The 27,765-nt window shown below is 45.3% G+C and overlaps 2 protein-coding genes across 12 annotated transcripts in view; one reads left to right on the plus strand and one right to left on the minus strand.

Annotated features, from left to right (window-relative positions):
- Nucleotides 1-4,062, plus strand: part of LOC132689692 (uncharacterized) — a 157,388-nt gene extending 153,326 nt beyond the window's left edge. For all 11 annotated transcript variants that reach the window (XR_014137391.1, XM_081795163.1, XM_081795164.1 and 8 more), the window contains one exon: nucleotides 3,523-4,062. Coding sequence is in view for 10 of the 11 variants with exons in the window: in XM_081795163.1 (XP_081651289.1) it covers nucleotides 3,523-3,608 (86 nt within the window). In the remaining variant the exon portion in view is untranslated. The remainder of the gene's footprint in view (nucleotides 1-3,522) is intronic.
- APOB (apolipoprotein B) overlaps nucleotides 1-27,472 on the minus strand; it is a 39,180-nt gene extending 11,708 nt beyond the window's left edge. Inside the window, exons 1-25 of the mRNA XM_060649559.3 lie at nucleotides 27,282-27,472; nucleotides 26,971-27,009; nucleotides 25,696-25,811; nucleotides 24,107-24,252; nucleotides 21,929-22,082; nucleotides 20,936-21,091; nucleotides 19,296-19,420; nucleotides 18,561-18,646; nucleotides 17,171-17,390; nucleotides 16,154-16,381; nucleotides 15,821-15,938; nucleotides 15,567-15,713; nucleotides 14,667-14,878; nucleotides 14,162-14,399; nucleotides 13,411-13,587; nucleotides 11,839-12,030; nucleotides 10,748-10,915; nucleotides 9,848-10,059; nucleotides 6,895-7,077; nucleotides 5,950-6,071; nucleotides 4,073-4,283; nucleotides 3,347-3,522; nucleotides 3,057-3,244; nucleotides 2,430-2,575; nucleotides 65-438 (exon numbers count right to left, since the gene is read on the minus strand). Of these exons, the coding sequence (XP_060505542.1) occupies nucleotides 65-438; nucleotides 2,430-2,575; nucleotides 3,057-3,244; nucleotides 3,347-3,522; nucleotides 4,073-4,283; nucleotides 5,950-6,071; nucleotides 6,895-7,077; nucleotides 9,848-10,059; nucleotides 10,748-10,915; nucleotides 11,839-12,030; nucleotides 13,411-13,587; nucleotides 14,162-14,399; nucleotides 14,667-14,878; nucleotides 15,567-15,713; nucleotides 15,821-15,938; nucleotides 16,154-16,381; nucleotides 17,171-17,390; nucleotides 18,561-18,646; nucleotides 19,296-19,420; nucleotides 20,936-21,091; nucleotides 21,929-22,082; nucleotides 24,107-24,252; nucleotides 25,696-25,811; nucleotides 26,971-27,009; nucleotides 27,282-27,342 (4,195 nt within the window). The 5' untranslated portion in view covers nucleotides 27,343-27,472. The remainder of the gene's footprint in view (nucleotides 1-64; nucleotides 439-2,429; nucleotides 2,576-3,056; nucleotides 3,245-3,346; nucleotides 3,523-4,072; nucleotides 4,284-5,949; nucleotides 6,072-6,894; nucleotides 7,078-9,847; nucleotides 10,060-10,747; nucleotides 10,916-11,838; nucleotides 12,031-13,410; nucleotides 13,588-14,161; nucleotides 14,400-14,666; nucleotides 14,879-15,566; nucleotides 15,714-15,820; nucleotides 15,939-16,153; nucleotides 16,382-17,170; nucleotides 17,391-18,560; nucleotides 18,647-19,295; nucleotides 19,421-20,935; nucleotides 21,092-21,928; nucleotides 22,083-24,106; nucleotides 24,253-25,695; nucleotides 25,812-26,970; nucleotides 27,010-27,281) is intronic.
- Between the last annotated feature and the right edge of the window lie 293 nt (nucleotides 27,473-27,765).

The following is a 27,765-nucleotide window of genomic DNA, read 5'->3' on the forward strand; positions in this document are numbered from 1 at the left end:
TTTTCCTTCCCAGAGGAGGCTATCCCGCCAGAGCCTGTGATGAATTAGCCCGACCACGGCTCACCTTGCACACTGTAGGAAAGCAAGTCAACCACAGAGTCAGCCTTCATGTAGTACTGAGTCTGAAGCCTCAAATGGTTGGTGCTGGTGTTGCCACCAGTGTACGAGGCAGACCAGTTGTACAAATTGCTGTAGATACTCGTAGAGAGGTCTAGAACACCCAAGAGAGGTACTCGCAGTTGATACGACTTGGGAATGGTAAAAGTGGGGACTTGGAATTCCTGAGATGGCAGGTAGAATTCCACCGACTTGAAGTTGATGGCTAGTGTCCGAATAGCCTCTAACATCTTTAGATCTTTGGAGGATTTGCCACCAAAAGGCAAAGGAATCTCGATTTTCACACTATTCTTGTTCAATGTGTATTTGACCCGGCCATCACTGAAATGAACAATAAGGACAATGTCTGCAACAGTCAGGCATCAAGAATTCAAAGTTCTCTGCCATCTGACCTTCCAAGCAATGGTGCATGTGCCCCATTCCCAACCCCATACCGTACTTTTCTTCCTGCTACTCCCTGTGCCCGGAATTGTGCCTTTTACCTCTCTGCTCATCAAACACTCAAATCCATTCAAAATCCTTCCAAGAGTCAGTCCTTTACATCAGTCTCAAAGAACATGCCACAATTCTGCCAACATAGCTAGTACGTATTTGTTCATTTGTCAGTGTCTACATGGTGTCTTCTGGGAGGAAGGATGATACCTTAACTGGTTTTTATCTTCTCACTGCACCTCGTCTAGTATCTTACATACATGTGACGCTTGATACTTCATATTTGCTAAACTGAAATGAGGCAGCTGGATATGTGGAAGGTGCAGGTGTGGAAAGCAGTGATAGGGGGTTACAGTTTTAGCTTCCACTGAGTGGTGATGACACATCTGTGTTTTTGACTCCCTGAGTCACAGGGATGTTATCTGTGTCGTGAGGCTAACGGTACCCTTTCTGCTGACCTCACAGAGCTGGCACAAGATACCTAAAAGCACTTTGTAATATTCTCAATACTATGCTTCTACATATGTACATGTACTATGTATTATGCATATGCATATGTACTCTGCTCCTGGACTATTATAAGTTATCCTAAAGGACAAGAGCAGAATTTAAATGTTGTAAGCAATGAACTGTTGATAGCATGACTCCAACAGGGACTAGCACTGCCTATCTGGGACCCCAATCCTCAGTGGGAGGATGCTTAATAAGCCTTGTCCATTTCTAAGGTCACACGGGCCTATCTTCTGTACAACACAAAGAAGACTGTTGGTCAGAAATACTAGCAGTGAAAGAAGAGAGTCCTGGGTCGTCTGAAGCTGACAATTTTTCCTCTTATCTTTAGTAGACTTTGGTAGACTTCAGCTGTTTTACACTTACTTGGTCTATTTAATTTTGCTGCTCAGCCATAGACTATGGAAAGGCCCACGTGACACAGATCACTTCTTACTTTTGTTTTCATTTTTAAAGTGTTTTTATTTATTTTGAGAGAGAGAGAGAGAGAGAGAGAACAAGCAGGAGGGCCAGAGAGAGAGGGAGAGAGAGAGAATCCCAAGCAGGTTCTGCACTGACAGCATGGAGCCTGATATGGGGCTCAAACTCATGAACCATAAGATAATGACCTGAGCTAAAACCAAGAGTTGGACGCTTAACTAACTGAGCCACCCAGGCACCCCCAGATCACTTGTTTTCTTAACCTTGAAGATCATACAGAGAATAGTCAATCTAGAAAAGACTACAGTGTTTTTAGCTCCTGCTCTTTTGTTTGTTTGTTTGTTTGTTTTACTGTCATGAAATAAAGCAAAGCATCCCACGTATTTTTGGAAATAGAGAAGTGGACAAAGCAGTTTGGAACTGACTTCCCCACAAGGATGGGGCTATATTGCGAAAGTGAATATCCCCTCGGGACACTGCCTTCCTGCAATGCTCCAGGGCTGTTCTGACCCTCAAGAGCTCCACAGCCATCCTGAAGTCAGCAATTTCTCTAGCCACTCTCAAATCCCCACAACCAATTATGAGCATATCTTGATCCGGAACAAAGGGAGTTCACTTACAACGGAGGAAAATTAGATGGCTTTCAAATCCAGGTTGCAGAGAATAAAACCTCTTTGGGTGAATATACCAGAATCCCCCAGTTACTTCCTTAGGTTCTTTCCGATTGGATTGGTGTTCACGTTCAGATCCCATGTTCAATAATGCAAAAATGCCACAGTGCTTATGCTACAGTTATTAATCTCCTTAAGATGCTTAAATTATTTCCCTTAAAAATGTAAATTTATAAACAGTCTAAGTTACACTAAGTGAAATCTTTCATTTACTTTTCATGGTTCAAGAAAATTTTTTTTTTTTTTTTTTTTTTTTTTTTTTTTTTTTTTTTTTTTTACCTTTTCAAGAAGAGGTTTTCTGGGATGTGGAAGTTTGGCAATCCCATTTTCTGGAGGTACAATTCTTTTAGGCCACTGAGGTGATCTTGCAAGTTCTGGGCATAAGGAAGACTCCCAGATGCCTTCTGAAGCCATGTATTTGTTGCCTATGAAACAATAGAAGTTTTTAGAGCAATGGGTATGGGTGGATGGGCCTCCAAGTACAATTAACATTAGGTGATAATCCATATTTGACACATCAATCATTAAGCAGGATGATGCACTGAAGGTGAAAAGCAAATCACAGAAAATTGTGAATTTTGGCTGTTAGTCATTGATCTCTTCCTGTATTTTATAAAAAGAATATATAACATAGTCAAACTCCTAGCCAGGGTCCTAAAGCTTCCTTTGATATTATACGCATAGTAAACTCTTCTGCCTAGTACTATTCATTAGGTTTTTATCACACACAGCCTGGTGTAACTGGGTAACTAAACACCTGTGAGTGTTTCTTCGCTCCTCAGGAATTCTCTGGGGTAGGAAGCATACCTTATCCATCTCTGGATACCCTCTTTTACCTAACTCAGGGTTGAGTATGTAATTAGTCCTTATAACCATGTATTTATTGACTGACTGATTTGTACTTACAACTATTAATTTGGAACCCATGTGCCGGAAAGTCATGTCTGTTTGAGGAACTCTGTGATCCAAGAGACTATTGGCATACATATGCAAGCTTTTAGGATAATCAGAGAGATCCAGGGGGAAGTTAGAAGCTGCTTTTTTGGTATCCACATTGGTGCCTGTGTTCCATTCAAATTCAATCTTCTCTTCATCTGAAAATGCACGTATGAAACAGTTGTCAGTGGTACTAGGTCAGCCCCTAACCCATGTCCAGGTGCTCTCTGGAAGTACCCATGGGGAGAGGAAGGACATACCATAACGCCATGCCAGCTTCTTGGAAATTGTTGAGCCATAAGCTGTAGCAGACGAGTCCATTTGGAAGAGTAGTTTTGTGGGAGACCACTGGGTGAGGATTTCACTTCTGGCTTCTGCTTGCAGACGGGGTATGGAAATAACACCTTTGATTTTGCCTTCTTCACTTCTGTCGTAGCTATTGGGAAAAAAAATCATTTGATGTCAATGACTACCCATGCCAAAGAGACACATGGGATCAAACAGAAAAACCATTTGTGGTGATAAAAAGGAGGTACATGAATGCCCCCCAAAATGAACTCATTAACTTCTGAGGCCAACTTCAGCACAAATTCAGGACTTTCCAGGAAGGTATGGGGGAAAGACAAGATTTTCAAAACCTGTTTGAATCCTGCTGTACCATTTACTAGCTCTGTTGCTTTGGCCATATTATTTAACTCCTCTGCGCACCATTTTCTTATCTATTAAACAGGGAAACTCAGACCTATGTTGCAGTTTATTATGAGAACTGAGATAATTCCTTTAGCACAGTGTCTGATGAATAGTAAATGCCCAATGAATGGTAGGAAGATCCACCTGGACATTGTACAGAGGGTCAGAATGCTGAGGGCTCTATCTGCCCCTTGGAGCACAGACTGGGGACACCCCAGGTTTGGTCAGTTTTAAAGCTCAAAAGGAAGAAAGGAAAGAACCAAGACTTCAAATCAGGTCACCCTGAGCCTTCATACCTTACGTGGCCGGTAAGAGTGACCTCAGTGATTTTCTTGTTCTGGATGTCCAAAGTGAGCTTGTAAGACTTTTTTTCCATAGCAGATTCATCACGAACTCTGAGGACTGTCCCAAGGTCAACATCAAAATCTGGAATTTGGATTTCACTAGACAAAGTCATACTCTGCCGGTTATATTTGAACATCATAGTAGCCTCAGACTGCTTCACACCTGAAAGGGTGTACAAGAGAATCAAGACATGTGCATTCAAAGCTATGTTTAGGAAGGAAGGGGAGGAAAAGGCAGAGAAACGCTAAGCATTCAGTGTGCTTCAATGAGGACACAGTTCAGGATTTTACGGGTGTTCGTGCATTTGTTCAGTATGCAAATATTTATTGATTGCCTGTCACGTGCTTGGCACTGCCCTTGGCACTGGGGAGACCTTGCCCTTATGGAGCTTACATTCTGGTGGGGGGTGTCCAGACAGTCAAGAAGCACATTATTTATGGCAGATGGTGATATGTGGCAATAAGGTGATATGTGGGCAGAGACCAGAATGAAGAGAAGGGCTGAGCTATGCCATGTTCTGGAGGGACCTGGAATGCAAAGGCCCTGACATGGGAGACACTTGGTATGGTCAGAGAACAACAAAGGCTCGAGTCCTTCTGAGTCAGCAGACATGACATCTCTGTGTGACCCTCCACCTGTGTCTTCCTGGCTCCTTGCCACCCCTGCCCTGCCTTCCCCTCTCCCAGACTTCTTCCTTTGTCATGAGATTCCTAGGTTTTCTTTAACTCCCAGGTGTGTTCTTTTTACATTTCTGTAACATTGTTACATGACATGTTTTTCAGCATGCACCCCCCTCCTGTGGGTTTTGTTTTTCTCACTTGATTTTGTGACATACCATTTCTACATTACAAAATCTTCCAAAGTGAACATTTAAGTTCGCCCCATCCCCTAAGACCTGCTCCTCCACCAGCCTTTTCTATCTCAGTAAATGGCAACCCCATTCTTCAGTTGCTTAGGCCAAAAAACTCAAGAGTCATCCCAACTCAATTTTTTCTCTTACAGTCAATACCACATCAGCAAATCCTGAGAAGCCTGATCTTCACAATATGCCCAGAATCCAATTACTTCTTAGATCTCCTCTGCCACTGCTCTAATCCAACATCTCTGGCCTGGATTATTGCCAGAACCTAAATACTAGTTTCTCTGTCCCTGTCCCCCTAAAGTCTTTCCTCAATATAAACATAAATCAATTCATGCAAACTCTCTAGTGGCTTTGTATTTCACTCAGAGTAAAAGCCAATGTCCTTACCATGGCCTACAAGACCATCCCTGCCCTACCTCCCCCTTTCTCTGTGACCTCATCTTCTACCATTTTCCTCCCTGATCTCTCTGCTTCAGTCATACCAGCTTCCTTCCTTTTCCTCAAACATGGCAGCCACAACCTGCCTCAGGGCCTTTGCACTGGCTAACCCCCAGCCTGTAACACTCTTTCCATATGGCTTATCCCCTTACTTCCTTCAAGTCTCTTTTTTATTCTCTTTCACCAGTGCTACTTTCCCTTGTCATTTCAAATGGCACCGTCTTCCCCCATCCTTCTTCCTCCCTGCCACTCCCAGACATTCCCTACACCCTTTTATGCTCTATTTTTTTCTCTAGTGCCCATATGGCATTCTGAACATTTACTTGTTTGGCTTCTTGCCGTAAACTGCATGAGGACAGAGACTTTATCACCGCTGTTTATTGTTCCAGCCTCAGCATGTAGACAGGCCTGACACTTTTCAGGCATCAGTAAATATTTGTTAACTACATTAAAATTAAATAAGTTGTCCTTGTGAGTCCTGGACCTGAGGCTGAGGCAGAGATGTGGGAGCCCTTTCTAGATACTTGCCTTCGGTCTGAGTTACAAACTTCAGGGTGTCCACCAAGATTCCACCCTCTCTCTGCAGTTCGTAGGTTGCGCTGGCAGAATACTGTTCTACTTCTCCAGTGGGCTTCAGTTCCAGAGCAAACCTAAAGGTGTCACAGTGTGTATGGTGCATAATGTTAGAGCTTTCAGCAATGAGATTAAGGACCCCCAAACAATTTAGCCACTATTTCAACAACAAAAAAAATTTTTCCTTATTTTAACATTGGCTCTTGTCCCTAACTAATGATGACCCTTCTGATCCCTTTCAGTCCCTCCAAAAGCCAAGGTTAGGGAAGACCCCAGGGTGTTTGGACAAACAGAGCTGGAGCTGGCCGGTTGTGTTAGCAAAGCTGAGGACAAGTAGAAGTGCTGAGAGTTGAAGTCAAGGAGCCCTTAAGCACGGCCAGGGCTTTGAACACACCAGTGGGCTCCAGGAAAAGTTGTGCTAACGTGTCTCAAGGCTCGGAAATAATATGGACATTGAATTAGGACCAAATTGGAATCTGTGCTGTGATCCCATTATCTAATGCATAAGGGAGAAAAAGGGGACACCATCTACAAAGAGAGGCTTTTAAAGGAATATCTCTCACTGGCAATGCTACAGCTCCCTTGAAGGAGTGTGATGGAATCACTTTGTTAATTTTTGAGCTGAGACTTCCTTAGGGGTTGTGACTGCTTACCTTCCTGCCCCACCCTTCCTCACCTATGGAGAAACTCCATCCTACACTCAAAGTTTAGTAGGAATACAAGTACACTTCAGGTGCGTTGGGACAGAGGACCACTATCGTAACTAATCAAAAGGTGGTGCAAACCCCTAAAGCTGGTGGCACAGCCTCTTAGAACACACAGCAGGTTTCCCCTTTCCTGCCAGGTGGCCACAACGTAGGAGGTGAGCAGAAGCTGGGTGGGACATCAAACATCTCTGACCTGGTGCCCCCGGTCAGCAGACAGTAGGAGGTGGCTTCTGGGGAACTGGCGTTGGAGTAAGAGCCCGAGGTGCAGTAGTCCAGGCCAGTAAAGAGAGGCTTGCAAGTCGACCAGGACTGCCTGTTCTCAGTGAGAGGTGGAACCTCTTGTGTTTTGGTGGTAGAGACCAAATGCAACGTGTTACTGGTGAAGAAAGCACAAACCCTAGTTACCTTCAAGTCATGAGTTGAAGTGAACATCACTGATTCTCTCAGTGCTAATATTTGCCCCCTTAACCTGCTTTCTCTCTCCTCTCTGTCCATACCCACCCCAAATTATTTGATTTACAGAAACAACTAACAGTATGAACATCAGCAAGGCTAACAAACACAGTGACTTTTCCATTACAGACATTGTACAAGTCGTTTACTTTTGTTAGCTGTGATCCCTACAACAGCAGACATCAGGAGGCGCCTTCTTTTACAGAGGAAACAGAGACTCAGAGATGTTAAATAATGATCACTGGGACCTAAACTCAGGTCTTTTCCCATGAAAAGAAGGCTAGAAGGAACTCTTACTATACTGGCTTCTTTCCATTTCTTTCTCACATGAAACCTGTCCAGGTCACCTCTCCCATTGTGTGAATGCACGCCTGGGCACACACACTCACTCACACCCCTTTCTTTCCCTGCTAGCCCCTTCTTGTCTACCTCCCAGTCAAGAAACCTGTCTGCCTTTGTGGTCTCCATCCTTTCAAAACGCTTCTCACTGAACTGTTACCGTGCGTCTGGGATTGCTTCCATCAGCATCTCCAATCACCGTCTTGCTTCCAACTCCAATAGACACTTTTAGGCATTATTTTCCTTGATCTCCCAGAAGTACTTAGTAGAGCTTCTCACTTCTGGCCAGATTAAGACTTTAGCCACCCTTCTCTCAAGTATGTATTTGAACACGTTAGGAAGTGCGACAAAGTTCAACAATGTCCCGATTTCTCCAAGGATGCTTTCTTTGACATATCATGTTCTTTCCTCAGTATTGTGTCCTCCTTTTAGGGGTGCCCTAAAATCTAGCTTTTCTGGGGGGCTGGAGCCCTGAGTGCCAGCTTTGGCTGCCAATGGGGCGATCCACCCTGGTGGCCACTTCTGGGCTTCTATGACCCTTTATGGCCTTGGTGCTTCTGTCTCTGGCCACTCCTTCTCACCCTTTGCTGTTCCCCTCTCACTTCACACGTTAACATTTTCCACATTTCTGTGCTAGTCCCTCACGTCTTACCCTACGCCAATCGCTGTTTGACCTCAACAACCTCTATCTGCAGGTGCTAGATCGGTATCTGTAGCTCTAGCCTGCTTACCAAGCTCAGACCCATTGGTCCCACTGCCACTGGAGATTCTTACTGGTTGTCTCACAGGACTTCAAATGCAGCATATCCCAAACTGAATTTGTCAGCTTCCTCCAAACCAGCTGCTTTCCCTATTTCAGCGAAAGACACCCCCACTGCCTTTTCCTCTTTCTTTTTCCTCAACCCCACATCTGGTCAATCACCAAGTGCTCTTGTTTCCACCTCCTGAGACTTTGTGGAGTAGGCTCACTCCTCTCCGCACCCTCCCTGGCACTCTTGTGCAGTCTGCGACCTGTTCTCACCCACACGTGGGTGTGACAGAATCCAGTCAGTCTCTCTGGCTCCAGTCATGCTTCCTTTCCATCCCTGTCCCACTCTGGAGTCAGAGGAGGTCTCCTAAAACACCAAACTTGCTTGATTTATGCTCCCATTTTAAACTCCTTTGCCTTCAGAAGAGTCCAGCACCCTTCAGATGGCTGAGAAGGCTGATCCTTGCCAGCCTCTGTCACCTCCCTCCCTGTCCCCTGTGCACTTCACCACACTGAGTTTTGAGTTTCTTGCAGCTCCTGAGCCACATTCTTTTTCCTTCGGGCTGTTCTCTTCTCTTGGCCTGGTAACACTTATTCCTTTCTCTTTTTTCTGCATATCTCTGACATGGTCTTCATGTCGATTTCTTCAGAAAGCTTTCCCTGAGTGGCCCAGGCTACCTCACACAGAACTTCATGTCCTTCTGTGCTTCCTCTCAGGCCTCCGTTTGTTCTTAGGGTTTGCTTCCCTGCATGTCCTATCTGTGAACTTTAAGTGCTAGAAGGTCAGGGACCTTGTGTATCTCATTTAACATGCTTCGTATAGAGTTGGCACTTAAATACCATTTTTACTATTTTTGAATCAACAAATCAACGTGTCCAAGATATACAAACTAAGGCAAATCGATGTTTGAGGATATCATCGAAAACGGAGCTCTCCAGGGGCGCCTGGGTGGCTCAGTCGGTTAAGCGTCCGACTTCGGCTCAGGTCACAATCTCACAGTCTGTGAGTTCGAGCCCCGCGTCAGGCTCTGGGCTGATGGCTCAGAGCCTGGAGCCTGCTTCCGATTCTGTGTCTCCCTCTCTCTCTGTCCCTCCCCCATTCATGCTCTGTCTCTGTCTCAAAAATAAATAAAAACGTTAAAAAAATTAAAAAAAAAAAAAAAGAAAATGGAGCTCTCCAAATACGCTGCCTCCCATAGTCATGAGACTAAGACTTTCCTGCTCTATCCGCTGAGCTAGTTACCACAGATCAGTATGTCCTCTGGTATTTTTCCTGTGAAAAAATGTTCATTTCCCAATGATGATTTTTCTAGAGTTTGTGTTTCTTCTTCTCAAAACAAACAAATAAACAATAACAAAAATCACCTAATAAGAAGTGATTAAATAGCAAGTCCTAAATCTCAGTTTGGTAAAATGTGGACAGTTGAAGAAACTGTAATTATGTAATGAGTCTAGGCTAGGTTAAAAGTAGGTAATTCACTACATTCTCTCCCCCCCACACCCCCACGGCCACAGGGCCTTGAATTATGTTGGGCAGCCAAGCCCTACAGATCCAGTCGCAACCTTCTCTCTTACACTGGCTAATCAGAGCTGGAAAGAGAATTACCTGCCACTGAACAGCCTGATTGGCCTCGTAGGAGACGGAACCGTGAACTTCAGCTGCCCGGCTTTCATGGCAACTTGCACACCCAGGCCTGTCTCGTGGAAGAAGTTGGTGTTCATTTGGATCCCCGTCCTTGAAAAGTCCGGGATGATGATGCCCATATTTGTCACAAACTCCATGGACACAGAGGGCTTTGCCATCAGCTCTGCCTGCATCTTTAAGTCAGAAAACGACCTGTTCAGGTTCATTAAACACCTCAGGCCCCTGGCGTCAGATCAAGTGCCCTTCCCCACCCATGTGCTAACATCTCTGGATAGCTCACACCTTAGGAAACATTATTGTGATTTCTTTTTTTTTTTTTTTTTAATGTTTGTTTGATTGTTTGCTTAGAGAGCCCATGCATACATGCCAGAGGGGCAGAGAGAGAGACAGGGAGAGAGAGAATATCAAGCAGGTCCCCTTCTGTCAGTACGATGCCTGATGTGGGGTTTGACCCCATGAACTGTGAAATCATGACCTGAGCTGAAATCAAGAGTCAGAGGCTTAACCAATGGAGCCATCCAGGCACCCCTACTGTGATTTCTTTGGAGGAAGAAAAGCCACGTTCTCAGTTCCCTAGAGCCAGACACTGATACCCAGCACTAGGAAGTGCCCCAGTTAACTTTAATCATAACAGGATGAAAAGATGACAGGAATCCTCATTTATTGAGAGAATAGCGGTCTCCTTACTGCCAGGAGCTAGCAAGGTGGTGCCTCCTAGTGGAATCCTAAAGTTCATAAAAATGCGATTACAATGATGATGTACTTCATCTTCAACTAGACACACATTTTAAAATTGTACAAGAAACCCACCCCTGAGGAAAAGAATGATCTAAGGAATCAAAACAATGAACAGGATCTTACATTGGCTACTTCCAGCTTCATTCCACCCCTGATTCCAGGAGTGATGACTCCAGAGGAGGAGATTTGCAATTGTAACCCAAGTCCGGTGGGGAGTTCAAAGGCGTTGTCCATGAAGATGTAGTGAAGAAACAAGTCGCTCCTTAAACCTTTCTTGATGGCCTCGCCAATCTGTGGGTCCAACCGGGTACAGTAACTACAAGTAAGCCTCATCAAACTGGGGTTTGTGAAATGTGACGTCCCACATATCACACAATAATTGTTTGTTATCCAGAAGGGACAGACTAGCATATTTTGATTATCTGAGTATTTGATAAAATTAATGATTATCAGTTTTGACAGGTTGGGATATAAGAAATTTCCCTGGAAAGATACCATGTCATTTTGAACTAGTGGTTTGGAGACCCTTGAGAATATTGCTGTGCCTCAGAGCTTTATGTGCTTTAAGTAGCCTTGAATGGCATGGCTTAATTCCAGTTATTTGGAGTCTCAACATAAATGAGGTTTTATGTAAGTGTAATATATTATGATAAAACCATTTCTTCTTGAAACCAATGAGCTATTGACATGATAGACATAATAGTATGTATTAGTTTTTTTTTTTAAATGACATTTCTAGAAAATAACTTGTGGTCTGTTTTCTTAAAGCCAACATTGTTATTTATCAAATACCAGGGAATATATTTGGATATTTTCTACCTTATTAATAAATTAATAATAGTGGAAACTATAGCTCATATTTAGATAGTGGACTACAGTTTATCAAATACATTCCTTCATCATTATAATTTCAATATTAAAAGGAACCTGTAACATAGATATAGGGAGGTAACACTTAATATTTTTTTCCAGATGAACAAATGAATGCTCTAAAAGATAACACCTAACGTTACAAATGGCCTAGTTTCTAAATGTTACCAATTATTTGCAGTCTAAGAATCTTCCTCTCTGAAATTCAAGGCAATTGAATTGCTTTTTTGAAGGAAATACCAGCACTTTCTCTGGTTTGTGGGACAGGATTGTAAGGAGTCTGGGAGATCTAAAAAGAGCACTGGCTAATCTCATTGCCCTATCACGGGGCCTGGCCGACTTACCATCTGGGGGATCCCCTGCAGAGTGCGAACACCATTCAGCAGCAGCTTTCCCAGGAACTGGAGGTCATGAAGCCTGACAAAGCCAAGCTCCTCTCCCAGGATGCGGAGGTAGGCTCTGGCTTCTGGGAATTCTCTGGATTTCAAATCTTTGATCAGCTTCTCAATATTGAGCATAATTCCATTGACCATGTCCTGGGATTTTAACAACAAAATGTCTAATGAGATGTCAGCATTGTCAGACATTTAGAGTCCTGATGTGAGGCCTATCTGCTGCCGCCATGATGGGCTAAACACAAGTATTCAAGGTGGGGATCTAGAGAAGCCACTGAAATCAGACTCCCACCTTTTACTGAAAAATAGATAGCTCCTCCAAATTGAGATGAAAAACAACAACAACGACCCTGAGGTCTTACCACGGATAGCAATGCTTCCACACTGTTCTTAATTTGAATAATGCAGGCATAGGAAGATGTCAGGATTCATAGGACTAACCAGGAGTAGAAGATTGTCTATCCCTCACCCCTTCCCAGCTTACCCCTTTCTCCTCTGATAAGGGATGAATACTAGGGGTTTCTTGAGAAAATGCAGCTGCTGTATAAATTGGCCAAATGCTTTAAAAACACACCATCCTAGACAAGTTCTTCTTAGAGTTAAGAAGAATTCTATAGATTGATGCTTAGTCATTGAGAAAGAAGAGAGTGTTGATAGACCCAGAACACAGCAAAGAGCCTCAGCCTCAGGTGGAGGTAGTTAAATTACAAGGTGGAGGTGGGGCCATCTGTGAACATCTAGGAGTAAATTATTGCCCTGTCTTTCAAACTGAAATGTGCATACATGTCACCTAGGGAATGTCCTTAAGATGCAGGTTCAGATTCAGTAGATCCTGGTGGGGCCTCAGAACCTGCATTTCTAACACGTTCTGATGTGATGCAATTGCCTGAACCACACCTTGGGTAAGGCAAAAAATTAAAGAATAAGAAACTCCAGGTTATTCAATCTGCTTTCTACTCCTTAAGTGGGGTCTTATGCTGGCTTCAAAGTGGTTTGCTCCCACTAGCTAGTACACTGATATGAGTAAGAGCCAAAAAAAGCAGTTAATTATGAAAATATGAATTCAAAAATTGTAATAGTATCTGCTTATTGATCAATCAGTACCAGTCAGGCACTCTGCTTAGCATTTTACATACTTTACTTCATTTAGTTTTTAAATCACCCTGGGAGGCATGGATTATTAGCACACTCTGGGGATGTAGAAACAGACATAATATCAAACAGCTTTTCTAGGTATGCAGTTTGAAGACAGTGTGGTGAGAATTCAAACCCATGCCCCTGAGTTTACACTCTTAATCATCATGTGAGAGTGCCTCTAGTGAGTCTGGCCGCTGGGCACATTGAATATCCAGGAGGCTTATAATTACAGAGGACATAGTCCTTATCCCCATAGGACTGGTTAATAACAGTCGTAACTGTCACTTCAGCTAGACAGTTCCTTGATGACTTCTAGGCTTGGATAAAATGTTTTCACATTGAGACCGAAAGCCTTCCTTGAGGGAGTACTTAACAAAAACATACCTGCTCACGTTTATCATCTTTGGTATAGCCAAAATGGTCCACCAAGACCCTGGAGACATGATCAGGAACTTGGCCATCAACCCAGTACAAAGCCTTGTTGACACTGTCTGGGAAAAATCCTTGCTTTCCAAAAAGAGCTTCCAATGTTGGCTCAAAGCCTTTTCCTTCCAAACCAATCTGAGAAAGAAAATCAGGCAAGAAAATGCCGTCAGGTTTCTTTGTTGTATGTCAGCCTCTAATTCCTCTCTTTATGTCCATTTAATTAAACAAGTATTTAATGAATACTACAGCGTAGGAGCTGAACTTAGCACTCCACAGGAGTTGTGGTATTTAATTCTTACTAGAATCTTGAAAGGCAGAACTTATTATTTGCCCTTTTCCAGAAGAGGCAGCTGAAGTTCAGAGAGGATAAATAATTAAACAAAAGATTCGGACTGAGAATGAATTTGGGGTTTGAGCCAGATCAGTCTGATTACACAGCCCATGCGTTTTCTTGGATTTTGGTTCTAAGGACTTCTCTGAGACATCTGCATTTCCGTTAATACTACAGAGTCATGCCTCAGGTGACCTCTAGCTGGAAGGCAGGGGGGCAAGGGAGGTGGGAAAGAAGAAGCCCTCAAACAGTTGGTATGAATGAACTGCCTGAATATAATTCCTCCCCAGGCTGCCTCACGGCTCCCTCAACTTCCTATTTGTGGTGTTGTATACAACAGGAGAGAGGACGTAAGCCTCTTCTTAGTATCACACATACCTCAAAGAGGTCCGCTGGAGCAAATCCAAAGACAGTGAGGGTTGTTTTCAGCATGCTTTCTTTAGGAAGGTAATTATTTGGATCAAATATAAGATTTCCTTCAATTTTGGCTGAGACTGGGTCAAGTGATGGAAGGGAAACAGATTTGGAGAGGTGGTAGTTCCGGGAAAATTTTGTGAAGTCCATGATGGTTGGGAGTTGAGATCCTTTCAAAGCATCTTCCACTAAGCTTTTCAAGCTAGATGGAAAGAAGGAGTGTTATTTTTAGCTTACATGTCATATTACTAATCCATTGTCTGTCCCACCCCAAGGAAATAGGGATTGCCAATTGCTACTAAAAGATTTGGGTTTCATTTGCTCAAGAGCTTGGCTCAGGTCTGGTGCACTTTTGCATGGATGTTGCCCAGGAGAAAGAACACTCCATAAGGGTAGGCAGTGGCCTTTCGGAATGAGGTTTAGAATTCTAGCACTTTGTTTCAGATGGGGGAACATTACTCCTACTTACTCTTTGATATACAGTTCTTCTGAGTTTAAGATGTTGGTGATGTGGGAAGCCACAAAGTTTTTCACTTGTTCATTCTGTTCCCATGGGAGAAACTGGACAATCTGATTAATATCTGACTGGGAAGGGCCCCTCATCAGCATGAGATAGGCAGCCAGTCGCTTATCCCCTGGAGAGGCATCACTGAGGAAAACCCGAAGAAGGACTTCCCGGACCTGTAGCCAAAAAAGGAGACTATTACCACTGTCCTTTGGTCAGAACACAGAACATGCCTGGCAAACACTGGTGGGGTCTGCTAGCAGTTTATTACGTGCAAGTCGAATTTCTTTCTAATAACTTTCCAAATGTTGGTACTGAATCTTCTCACCAGTATCCCTCAGAACAACCAGCTCCAAGGAAGGGTCTCAGAAGACTCGTGTCAAATGCATGTTGCATTCAACTATATTAACATACTCAAGTTGTGACTTGATGAAGGGATGCTACTAGGTGAAAGTAAAGTTGTTTTAACACAAATTATTTCAGTGTGGGAAGGGGTAGTGAGACTGTGGGGTGAATAAATAAGGCATTTTCCAAAACTCTGGAGTCATTTCCACCCAAAGTAGGGCCAGGTCGACAATCCTAGTTTGGGAAGACTGGGGAAATCAGGCATGTTTTCCTAAGATGAGTGGCGGTTGATCTGGTAGGGGGGAAGCATGGAGCTAAAGTCTCATATTCTGAGTGCTAGAGTAGCAGCATGGTCCAATATTTCTCTCTTGTCCACAGTCAGGTCAATAGGCTTACTGAAATTGGCAATTAGAAAGCAGTAAAATAAAGTAAGCTGAATGATGAGATTTAGAATCTCATTCCAAGTCCTTGTTAATCTGAATAAACTTTTTACGTTTAGACATCCTCTGTGGACTTAACCTCATCTTTAAGTTCCATTTTCCGCAGGGCCTGGATGGCAGCCTTCTGAATCAGCAGTGATGGCTCTGAACTTTGGATACATTTCAGGATCGAAGACGTGAGTCTTGGGGATACTGTCTCCATGGTTCTGCCAGTATTTCCAATGACCTGCATTGAAAAGAAATGAGGGGGAATCAGGGTGCAGAATGAGAAGTAGGGGGTATCCAGGAAAATGCTTCTGAAATGATGTATATTATACAAAAGACCAAAAGTACCCTCAGAATCAAGTAGGTGTGATCTTCGTTCCCAGTGCAATCATCGCGAATCTGTTCCAACAGGTAATCAGCAATGTCCAGCAGGGCCTGGGTCACCACAGGGTTTGTCTCATGATAGCTACGGAATAAGAGTTAGGACTCAGCAAGCATAGCTAGGTTTACCTTAACAAACTTGTGTGTGCAGATTTCTTATTTCGGGGCTTTACTCTCAAAACGGCCAGTGGAAAAACAGTGTACGCGTAAGAGTCTGGAAGTGGAGGGTAGGGTATGACCTTAGTACAGAGATGTAGGGTCTTCCTCAACTCCTGCGAGGAGGGCCAGTGTGAAACTCACTTGTTGACCACGTGACCCAGAGCATATAAAGTGGTTCGGCTCTGCTGCTCCTTTGCTGTGCTGAAGATCTCCTGCAGCCTCTCGGCCGAGGGCTCTGGCATCAGGGCCACCAGGTAGGTCACAACATCTGTCAGAAGGGGGTTGGCCTTCTCACTTCTCAGCCACTGGAGGATGTGAGTGTAACACTGGGGCTGTCCACACTGAATCAAAGCTTGTAAGGTGATGGGGCTGAGAAAGAAAGAGCAGAGGATTACATAGATCACCTTTAGGCAGCTCCATTATCCTTGGCTCATGATGCTCCTCTGTCAGGAGTGCCCTGATCTCCTGTATTCACTCTCCAAATCTGACCATCTTCTGAAATCCAACTTGTATCCCAGGAACCAGGAAGCCTTCCCTATAAGCACTATCCCCTGGGGAAGTACCATGGAGGAAAGTCTGAAGAAGGACCCCAGATTTATCACCAAAAGAGGACAGTTATCCCCGTCCTTCGTTCAGAACATAGAACATGCCAGGCAGACACTGGCATGGCCTCATTTTGGTCCTCAGTCCCTCCTCTGACGTTCCCAGCACTTAGAGCCAGTGCCTTGAAGTATAGAGAAATCACGGTATTACTTTGTTTGCCTGAATTCTCTCTCCACTAGCCTAGGCTTCCAGAGGGCACAGATGTCTTTTTCTCTCAAACTTTCCAAGGTACTCACCATAGAATGAGGGATTAGATTAGTAGATATCCATCAAAATGTGTGAAGTATTTCCCTCCTATATTAACACACAAATGCATATCTGCCTTGAATGCAGTGTGTGTGTGTGTGTGTGTGTGTGTGTGTGTGTGTGGCCCATGGAACTCTAAGCATGTTAGCTGATATTTCTCTATCCAGCAAACATTAACTGATTGACTAGTTGATTAGATGAATTGATATTTTAATGGCCCCTGAGGTTTTCTGCTTGGCCAACGTTTGAAAGTTCAGCCAGATACCATAGGTCATACGAAAGATATGGTTGCAACCATTAAAGAAATACCTGGACACCTGGATCAGCTTTGGCAAGAGGGATGTGATTGCCTCATTGTTGAGGCCTCTCAGCTCAGTAACCAGTTTATTGAAGAGGTTAGCTCTCTGGGCATTCTGGTCAGAGACGTGTAATGTTTGCAGTTCCTGCAGAGTCTTCACAATGGCCTCGGCCTGCTTTGGGGGTGATGTGGATTTGGTGATCTCAAAGGCCAGACCCACCTCCTCGGTACCTGGGAGGAGGAAAGCGTCAAAGGGATTCCTGCTTATCTACATTTCAACCACCTCTTGGTCTACTAGAAACTAGAAAGTAGGGAGGTATCAGCAAAGAAGAAAAGAAAACTATACTGTACTCGATGCCTATTATGTATCTGTCTCTGTGCTAGGTATCTGACTTCAATGTCTTTTACTTTAATGCATTTGCTCATCATACTATCCATATGGGTTGCTATTATTCTTCAATTTAAAGATAAGGAAACTAAGATCCATAGATGAGCAACTCACCTTGCCTAAGACCTCTCTGAGTGTAAGAGGCAGAGCCGTAATTGAATCCCAGCTTGTCTGAATTTGATATCAGATTACCTCTTTACTGGAAGGAAGCAGAGGAGGTGCTATGGCTGAGGCTAGACCCACTGGTGCTCACCTGCCATCTTTTCCAGAGGGATCAGCTTATGGGGGGATGACCCTCTGTGTCTCCTCCATCACCCTGCTCTGACCCATGCCAGCATATGTGTTAATGTGGGAAATGTGGGGGAATAACAAGGGAAATGTGGTACCATGGAAAGAGTCCTGACTTAGACTAGACATGGGGGCTCATTTTGCATCACTTCTAATATTCAGAGACCTTGAGTACATCACAGACCTCTCCATGTGCCATTTTCCCCTCTGTACAGTGGGTATGAAAGTCCACATAGCTACTACCATAGGTTATGCATTCCCTCATTGAGAACAATGAGGGAATGCATTAGACAGATTTAAATACAAGACAAATGCAGGGCTAGAGTTGGACTAGAGATCGCTAAGGTTCCTTCCTACTCTAAAGATGGATTCCTGACCCCAAACGCCCTCTCCCACTTCCCTACCTCATCCAGGTTCCAGGCCTAATTACTGGGTGTATAAGGTTGTCAGATCTACCAAAGGTAGACTTAGGAGGCCAATTTCCTATTTCTGAAAATCTGGGTAGCTTTGGGACACTTCTCCTTTTCTTTTGTCCCATCACCACTTGACATTCTGAAAGGAACATGCTTGCTCACTAGAGTGGCCCAGAGCCAGAACACCAAAGCCCGCTGGACTCATTAGTCAGCAGACATTTCCCAGGACCCAGCAAGAAGCTAAGCCATGATACATGGTGTTTCTTGGGCAGACTTCCCAGCCCTGGCAACTGTGTGCACCTAAAATCTTACCTTCATCAAAGAAGCGGCTGTTGATCTTAGGTGTTTCTTCAAGTTTCAATGTCTGTGTAACCTGTGCCATCATCCCATACTTATTCCTGGTAACAAAGGAAGTACATCATGTCATGGATGGTCAGCTCCTCAGAGCGCACTATTCTTTTCATGTTGAGTGTTTCCCTCGTCTCATTTCTACCCAAATCCTGCCTATTTTTCAAACCATTAAATTCAGCCTCTTTGATCCCCTCGCCCGCCAATGAACACCACCTACCTCCACCTGGACATGCTAGCTGTCTTTCTTTCAGAAGGACATCTGTACCTTACACCTCTCACCAGTCTGGAGTGCCCAGAGTATAGGGACTAATTTGTGCCTTGAAATTCCTGTGTATTACCCTCAGCACAATGCCAAGAATGAAGCAAGTACTCAGTAAATACAAGTTGATGCATCAGGTTTCAAAATGGATTGGTATATCCAAGTCTCTGGTCCCCATCTCAAATCCTCCATAAAACTGTTCTAACTCTTAAAGTCTGGGTCTCAGATACATTTTGTTGATATCAAATTATTTTGCATGCCTAAGATTTTCCTGCTGAATTTTCTGTTTGCTTGAAAATGGTGACAGGGATGGGCTGTGCTCTGTAGCTCCTCATAGCCTCCTCCAGGCACAGCCTCACCTACAACAGGGCACCCGACAAGCACTCATCTTACACCGACTCCATAAGTGATGAATCAGGGTGCAGAAGGTAACCTACTTGTAGGAAAAAGGCAGGAACACGTGTTGCTCCTTACAGATGGCTTCTGACACATGCTTCTTCTTGGGGTCCAGAGTGTACTGGCAGGACTGGTTGCTACTAATCAGAGTTGACAAGGGGCCGATCTGTGAATGGGATCGGGAAAAGCATTTTGATCAGTTCCTGAGGCTTGAACCTGATTCTTCTGCAAGGGACATTTACCTTCGAGGAAGATGGGAGATGGGAGTTCTGCACCACTAGATAAACTCAGTTATAGAAGGGAACTTGGTACTTGACATTGAGACAAAAGGATGCAGCAACTTGGCATACGCCAAGCTGAGTCAAGCTGTACTCTTCTTATTCCACCCCAATGGACCTCTCATCCTGTACAAGGTGTATATAACCTGGTATTGTATGCATACTCACCCACTGCACATTGACACTCGACAAACTACTGCTTCTTAAGTTTTCTTTGCCTAGAAGCCTGTCCTTAAGGCTCTCTTGCACTTTTACATCCTTTGTATCTTTCAGGTTCATGCTCCACATCCTCCACGAATCTTTGGGTCTAGACTGATTGATGCTTGCCCACCATTTCTTCTAAGTGGATCTACCAACAGCTCTGCCCAGTGAGCTGTTTGAATAGTTGCTTTCTCCTTCCTGGTTGGAGTTAGGATTGCTTGTCTGTACTGTTCAGTGTATAGCTTTATCAAGTATGCCATTTATTGTCCTTTATTGGCATGTGTAGGAAACTTGTTCCTGTATTAGACTGTAAGTACCCTGAGGGGAAAAATCCATGGTTCATCTGCCACTGTCTCTGACCCTCAGTGCTGCCTAGAGTAAGTCTGAGCATACAGCAGGTGCTCAAGATAAGCCAGTGCCTTGGCCTCTTTTGATTGTGGCTCTTGTCATCAGATGCCCTATTTTTGGCCCCAAGGACAATGACCAGGAACATTGCCAAGCATGGCAGTGATTGCTCAAGACCTTCCAATTTACTGAGATAAGCTGTGATTCACGTCCCACAAGATATTACAAGGCATTGGGCAAGCTCTGGTAATGTGGTGCTGCATGAGCCCTGTTAAGGTGACAGCAGAGAAGGTTAATACTAAGGGGGTGGCCTAGACAAGAAGCAGAGGGGCCAGGTATTGATCAGGGTTGTATATGGGATGAAAGGAAATGACACTAGAATGGTCTTGGTAATGTCACTCCATGGGAGTGAGGGAGAGGAGAGCAGAACACAGGTCTTGGGGCTTCCTCAGAGGTCAGATGCCTAGAGGTGGGGGGACATCCAGTTCTCTTATAGGAAAGAGTGGCAAGTGGCTTTGCTGCCCTACATTAAGCCCTAGAACCTTCTCATGGATGGACAGTCATTATTCTCCATCGATGGCAGAAGGTTTGGTGCCAGTGACAGAATAACGGCAAGAAAGACAGAGCTCTGGGCTGAGAGTCAGGAACCTGATTCTTGTCTTGACTTAATTAATAACAGGCCATGTGGCCTCTATCAGTCCTTTCCTGGTTTGGTCCTCAGTTTCCTGCTGAAATCTATATGAAGATGAGGCTGGGTTGGATCTTCTCTGAGATTCGTACCTGCTCTAACATTCCAGAATTTTAATAACCAAGAGGACTGTGCTCAGTGCAAGGAGCGATGTGGGTGTGAAACTTACCATGCCTTTGATGAGAGCAAGTGGGCTAACTCCTGTGCTAATGGGCTTGAAGCGATCACACTTCTCCAGGTTTCTTTCGATGGAGATTCCTGTTGCCACATTTGCCTTCTTTGTTTTAACAGTTAAGTCACTGGAACAGTTTCCATACACAGTATCCTATGCGAGCAGAAGAGACAACAGGTTTATCCGATGGATGTGCGAAAGCAGCCTTAGGTGCTTCAGAGGGGGTGGGAAAGGAGCCTTGGAGAAAAGGCAGGAGCCATATGGACAGGGAGGGGACTTTCTTCCTCTTAGGCAGAGTGTGGGCATTGCTGCTGCCTGGCTGGCCAGAGGCAGAGTAAGAAAGCCAGTTAAGAGTGGTTCTGGTTCTGATGCACTCCAGCTTGGCCTCCCAGGACCCAGCTAACTCTGACTTTTTATTCTGGGCTCTCAGATCATTTTCTCTATTGCTCATTTACGGCATGTATTCCAATCTGCCTTGTATTTAATGTATCTTGGTTTTCTCCCCAGACCACGAGAACTCCCTGAGGAAAGGCTTCTGCAGGATACATCTCTGTATTCTCCAATTGTGGTATAGCATAGAACTTAGAACTCAGTAAGGGCTCAGAAATGTTCCCGGGGCTCAAGTAAATTGAACTGTCTCTCAGATTGAAACTTGAAATTCTTAAGAGAGGCTGGCAACAGATTCAATTATTTTCTGTGTTGAAAACACACACAGGCTTTACTTTGTGACACCTGGTGGGGATAGAAAAAAATCAAACAAAAGAGTAGGGTGGCCAGGACTCCTCAAATACTGCTTTCAAATGAAGCCAACTTGCTCAGCCTGTTCACGAGGATCCACCAGTGAGCCCAGGAGAGAGGGGGAGCCTTGGGTACTGTGTAGCAAGCCATGGAGCCACATGAATAACCCACTCTACATACACAGTGGGACCTGGCTCAAATATGTGAAGAGGAGTTCAAAGGGCCACTATTACCCACTCTCTGAGCTCTCACCAGAAACAACACTTGCTCATCCTCTTCTGTCTCTGGAGGAACCAGGAGGGCAGAAATGATGCCCCTTTTGATGTTCAGGATGTGTTTAGGCTCCTCCTTCTCTGGGTAAAGTAAAACTTGCTTCCCTTCAGGAATGGCCAGCCTGAGTTCGTACCTGTTCCAGAGAGAGTGTGGTCACGGAAGTGTCTTTTCTCCACTGTGAGCCTGTTGGACGTAAGCTGGATCACTTTGCAGCCTCCTTTTTTTTTTTTTCTTACCGTTTTTTTCATTTTGCATCTTTTCTTTACAAATGTACCTACACATATACACACATTTTTCAAAAAAGTATAGAAATATGTGTATATTTTTGGCATTCTTTTACTTCTTTACCTGTTTTCGCTTGACTCACGCATCCCGTATCTGTTTGCCACCCACATCAGTCTCTGCTGACGTGCTCTTCAAGGAACAACCCACTGGGTATTTCATTTCTATCTCCACACGCAGGCAATCCCATACAGAGGTGTGGGGGTGGAAGCATTTGCACATAAAGATTTTTTTCATTGCTTGTTTTATACAAACGACATTGTGTTTTCCACATTTTTCTCTTTCTTGCTTTTCTCACTTAATTATACTCCATAGAAATCCTTTGACTCGTTTGGTAAAGCTCTAACAGATTTTTTTTTTAAAAGCTATAGAGCATTCCCATTTTATGGTTATATATAATTTATTCAGACATTCTCCTACTTAGTGGCATTCACTTTATTTCTGGATCTTTTTTTCCCCACAGGAACAACACTGAAATAAACATCCTTATGCATATACTACTGCTTTTCTTTTCACGGGCTAGAATCCCAGAGTTTTGAAATTGCTGTGTCAAAGGCAATAAGTATTTTTAATTATAATAGCTATTGACTATCGGCTCTCATTTCTACCACCAATGCATACGTACACTTTTCCTCGGAGGCCTGCCAGCAACAAGTGCTGTAGCTGTTTTAAATTTCTGTAGTCTTATGGGCATAAGGTGATAAATACCTTGTTGTTACCTTAATTACACTTCCTGACTACTAGCGAATTTGAGCTTCTACTCATATGTTTGTTGGGTAGTCACTCGTATGTGGTCTCAGATGGTGTCTGAAGCCCATGTCAACTATGATCTTAGGGACTTCCCTCTGGGGACTCCCTTTTGGGGATTCAGGGCTGCACCTTTTCTAGTTAAGTCAGCAGGAAGAGAAGGGGGCCAGGCACATCTCCTACAGCTCGACATCCTCACTGACAGTTTCAGACACAGCCATGTGGGCTTGGAAAGCCTTGTGGTGATCAAGAGCAGGAGTCCCTTTTGTTCGGAGAGAGATAAGGACCAAAAAGTAACTCCTAGTCCCTCCTGTCACTGCATCCCTCTCCCTCATACACATTTAGGTCTTAGAAAAACTATTGGTGGGAGTCAGAAGCCTCAAGGCTTACTCTGCAGAGGAAGGACTGGCTTTCATGTCTAATGTGTAACAAATTGAAGATGGGCAGAGAGCTCCTGGTGCTACCAGATCAACGAACCTCTATCACTGCTTGTATTTATTTGCACACACTTAGGACACCATCAGCTGTGATTCGGACTGGAGGCAGGGGTGATGTTCAAAATATTTAACAACTGGTGTCACATAGACATTGATCAGTCAGAAGACACACCAGCTGTAAACACCAGGAATGGCCTGGTCAGCGTGCACCAGCAGAACGCTCTAGACTAGAGGCTGGGCTTGGTCTCCATGCTGAACAGACCCCGCACCACCATGAGTAGCCACACCAACAAATCCTGCTGGACCCCCTCTTCCCCAACGAAGAGCACTAGGTTCCTGTCTCATTTAATTCTTTAAACAAAAATTCGCTTACTTAAATCAACCATCTCAGCCTTATTGTCTCAAGGAGTTTTAAAGCATGAAATTATTTGAGAAACACAGTTAAATGATAATTAGGGGAACTTCACTAGGGGAGGGTAAATAATGCTTCCTCTTTCTGATTTTTGTGACAACTTAGCAATTCCCTGATCCGTGGTGAATACATAAAATACTTATTCTCACACACATGCCTCCTATAAACACATAGATTCATCCCTCACTGGACACACACACACATGCAACACACACACGTATATGCACAATACATGCAGCGACTCCCAGAGTCAGAAGTTTACACAAGCCCGTGCCTTACTTGGACATGGCAGCAGCAAACTCCTCAGAGTTGCTGGTCTTGTGCAGCAACGGCTTCCCCCTAGCGTTGAAGCCATACCCCTCCTTCAGCGCACACTGGCTCGTCTTGAGGATGAAGCTACACAGTTGGGGCACCTCCAGTTCAACCTGGGAAGAGGATAGCAGCACCTGAAGACTCTCCACCAAGAATGTGAGCCCCTCCACAGCCCAGGCCTTACTCTTTAATCAGGACACTACAGGCAATCCACTGGGGACTGTGATACCTGCTCCCCACGCCACGTGGGTCTTTAACATGCCTTCTGGGTCCCCCATGAATCAACAGACTTAGTCCAATTTTCGGTCTTTTTTGCATTCTGAGGTACCAAGTTTTTTAAGTCTGCCCCTGTGCATGTAAAGGAGGACTTATTTTTGTATTGGTTCTAAAGAGGCATGACTGGTTAGAGGGAATGAAGCCTGGGAGCAAGAGGAAGACCAACAGGAAGCAGGAAGCAGGCTATCATTGGTTTCAACACCAAATGTTTCCTTAATGTCACCACCCCCCCCCCCCCCCCCGCCCCAGACCCCATTGTTTGTATCTATCTATTAGGGCCTCTTCAGAGCTTCTCGTAGAGCTGGCGTGTATGGAGATCCCTAGTTGTCATCTAGCACTGTTAAAGAATTTTCTGCAATGATGGAAATGTTCTATATTTATGCTGTCTGACATAAAAGCTGCTAGCCATGGGCACTTGAAATGTGGCTAGGGTGACTAAGAAACTGAATTTTAAGTTTTACTCAATTTAAATAGCCACATGTGACTAATGGCTACCTTAGTCGACAGCACAGACTACGGGGCCCTAGAAAGAAGAGGTCAATGTCTCAGCCCGACTTTTCTTCCCCAACACAAATCCCAATAGTGGCCCTTAGATCCGTTCCATATCAACATGGGCATGAATACAGTCATCTGAACCACAGGTAAAATTTTATTCAAGAACAAACTGCATGTTTAATTTTTTTTTTTTCTTTTTCCTTTTAGCAAAGACACTGTTTGGCTTAGAGTATCAAAACTGCACTCCAGGGGCGCCTGGGTGGCTCAGTCGGTTAAACGTCCGACTTCGCTCAGGTCATGATCTCACGGTCCGTGAGTTCGAGCCCCGCGTCGGGCTCTGTGCTGACAGCTCAGAGCCTGGAGCCTGCTCCAGATTCTGTGTCTCCCTCTCTGTCTGACCCTCCCCCATTCATACTCTGTCTCTCTCTGTCTCAAAAATAAATAAACATTAAAAAAAAAAAAAAAAAAAAAAAAAAACTGCACTCCAGAATGCTTTCCTGAGATGCCCACCTCCCTTGGCTCACGCACTGGGCTTCTCTCATCATGTTAAATCTACCGTCCTGCAATGCTGATATTCTAGATATCTATTCCAATGGCATCTTGCAAACGAATGGAAAAATAAATCTGGTTGGCAAAATTTTCTGTGGCAGACAACTCAGCAAAGTGGCTGACTTGCAAACTGAGGGCCAGTCCCTGCACTTTGAGGTCACAGCAGTCCTAGCATAAGCTGGGTTTGCTCAGCTGTGGACTCCGTGCCTCCGGGTGCTCCTCCTCTCCCTCCATACCTTACAGTTGATCCTGGTGGTACTTCTTGCATCAGCGGCCCCAGGAACACCACTGGAACTCTCAGCCTCATAGTTGTACACATACTTCCGGAGGTGCTTGAATCGAGTTGCTCCTTCTAAAATGGGGAGAAATAGGTCAACTACGTAGCAGATAACTCCCCCAAGGATAGTCAACTCTGGGAAGAGAGGGGCAGTGGCCCAGATCATAAAAAATGGTAATTAAACTAAAATTATCATTTTCAAGTTTATTTATTTAGAGAGCGAGAGAGAGAGACAGAAGGGGGATGGGCAGGGGCAGAGAGAGAGAAAATCCCAAGCAGGAACTCAGGAACCATGAGATTATGGCCTGAGCTGAATCAAGAGTCATACACTCAACCAACTGAGCCACCCAGGTACGCCTAGACTCAAATTATTTTTAATTGACTGCATTATACTTTCCCTTTACAGATTTAACTTCCCCACTGTGTTTCATTGAGGATAATGTTTACATTTGATGGTATTTTGGATGTATCCTCTGAGGTGCAAGGAGGGGAGCGTTAAACAATGGGGCCCAGAAAGTCTACAAGAGAAACCAGCAAATACCTCTAATACCTTTCCAGCTTGAAAATACCACAATTCTGTGGCTCTTTTTTGGTTCTCACAAATCCATGAGGCAGAGTTCATTAAGTTTTAGGAGTATCTGTCTTAAGAAAACCTCAAGGAGTATCTGGAGGTTTCCATTGTGCTGGAGAGGAATTTGCCTAACAATTTCAGAAAAAGGACATTTGGGGCATGAGCACAGATGCAGTGACGCGAGATGGACACAAGATGGCAGTGCTGCCCCATCGGAGGCCAGCCTCCCGCTCTCAGGAAAACACTGAGTACCACCGCAAGGCCAGCTCCTTTGACCCCGAGAGGTCAGGTAAATATGAAGGACTGGGGGGCTGGCTTCTGCACAAAGGTTAAAGTCAGCATTTCCTCACCCTCATATGTTTCGAATTAATGATTAGCCACCGATAAACAGATGGTGATGTCTCTTTAAAGTGTCCACGGGCCCACAGCGTGACAGTTCCTTCCCCACCCTGCCCTAGGCCATGCTTTTGGGACAGAATAGAACAGCAAGGAGAAGAGAATTGAGCTCCTTTGGAGGTGGAGAGAGGCCCCAGGAACTGGCTTCCTGGGGCTCAGAGCAGTGCACACCCATCCCAGCATCCCAGCATTTTAGTGAGCTGGCGTGCAGCAGGGTGGGCTGGGGAGTGGGGGCGCCCTTCCCTGCCCAGTGGGGAAGCGCCTTACTTGGGCAGCCGGGGCTGACGTTTTCCAGCACCTCGTCTTCTGTAAGAAAAGGAGAAAGACATTGGTGGTCTCTCCCGTCTTCCGATGATGGGCCCCAGCGTCTCACCGGGAGGGGCACCGCAGGGGTCTTCCAGCTTTTAGAGGAGAAGCGGCTCCTGGAGAACCCGCTCCCCAGCCCGTGCTCTCCCCGCCCCCCCACCGTGCTGCGCGAGGATGAGGCCCCGCCGGCCCTTTTCCGGGTCCCCGGCGCCCCCGGCCCCCTCCCCGAGGACGCAGCCCCGCGCGCCCGCACGCCGGCCCGCCCCACTCACGCGCCCAGGCGCCGGCGGCCGCCAGCAGCAGCAGCAGCAGCAGCAGCCTCGGCGGGCCCATGCCGACGGGGTGGGCGGCTCCCTCGCTGCGCCTTGCGGGAGGCCGGCGGGCGGGCTGGCTGGCTGGCTCCTCAGGGACGGGCACCCGCAGGCAGCCGCCCCGCACCCGAGCTAGGAATGCGCGGCCAGCGCCCGCGGCCCATTTATACCGGGCCGCCCGCCCAGGCCGCAGCGCCCTGGCTTCGAGAGAGCGCGCCGGGCGAATTGCAAAAGGTCCAAAGGGCAGCCGGGCCTGTTTGCTTTTGCACACCGGGCTCGCCTGGCCTCTGAGCTCCAGGAGGGGCCGGCCGGGGGCCTGAGCCCAGACCCAGCCAGGGCCACGGCAGGCCTCTACTCCGGCCTGCTTAGAGTGGGGCCCTGGGGCGGGGGTGCTTGGCGCCTGAGAGGCCTGCCCCGACCCAGCGGGGACTTCAGGAGATGACTG

Source organism: Panthera onca, chromosome A3 (assembly GCF_046562875.1).
Source record: "Panthera onca isolate mPanOnc1 chromosome A3, mPanOnc1 haplotype 2, whole genome shotgun sequence".
In the NCBI taxonomy this organism is placed as follows: Eukaryota; Metazoa; Chordata; class Mammalia; order Carnivora; family Felidae; genus Panthera; species Panthera onca.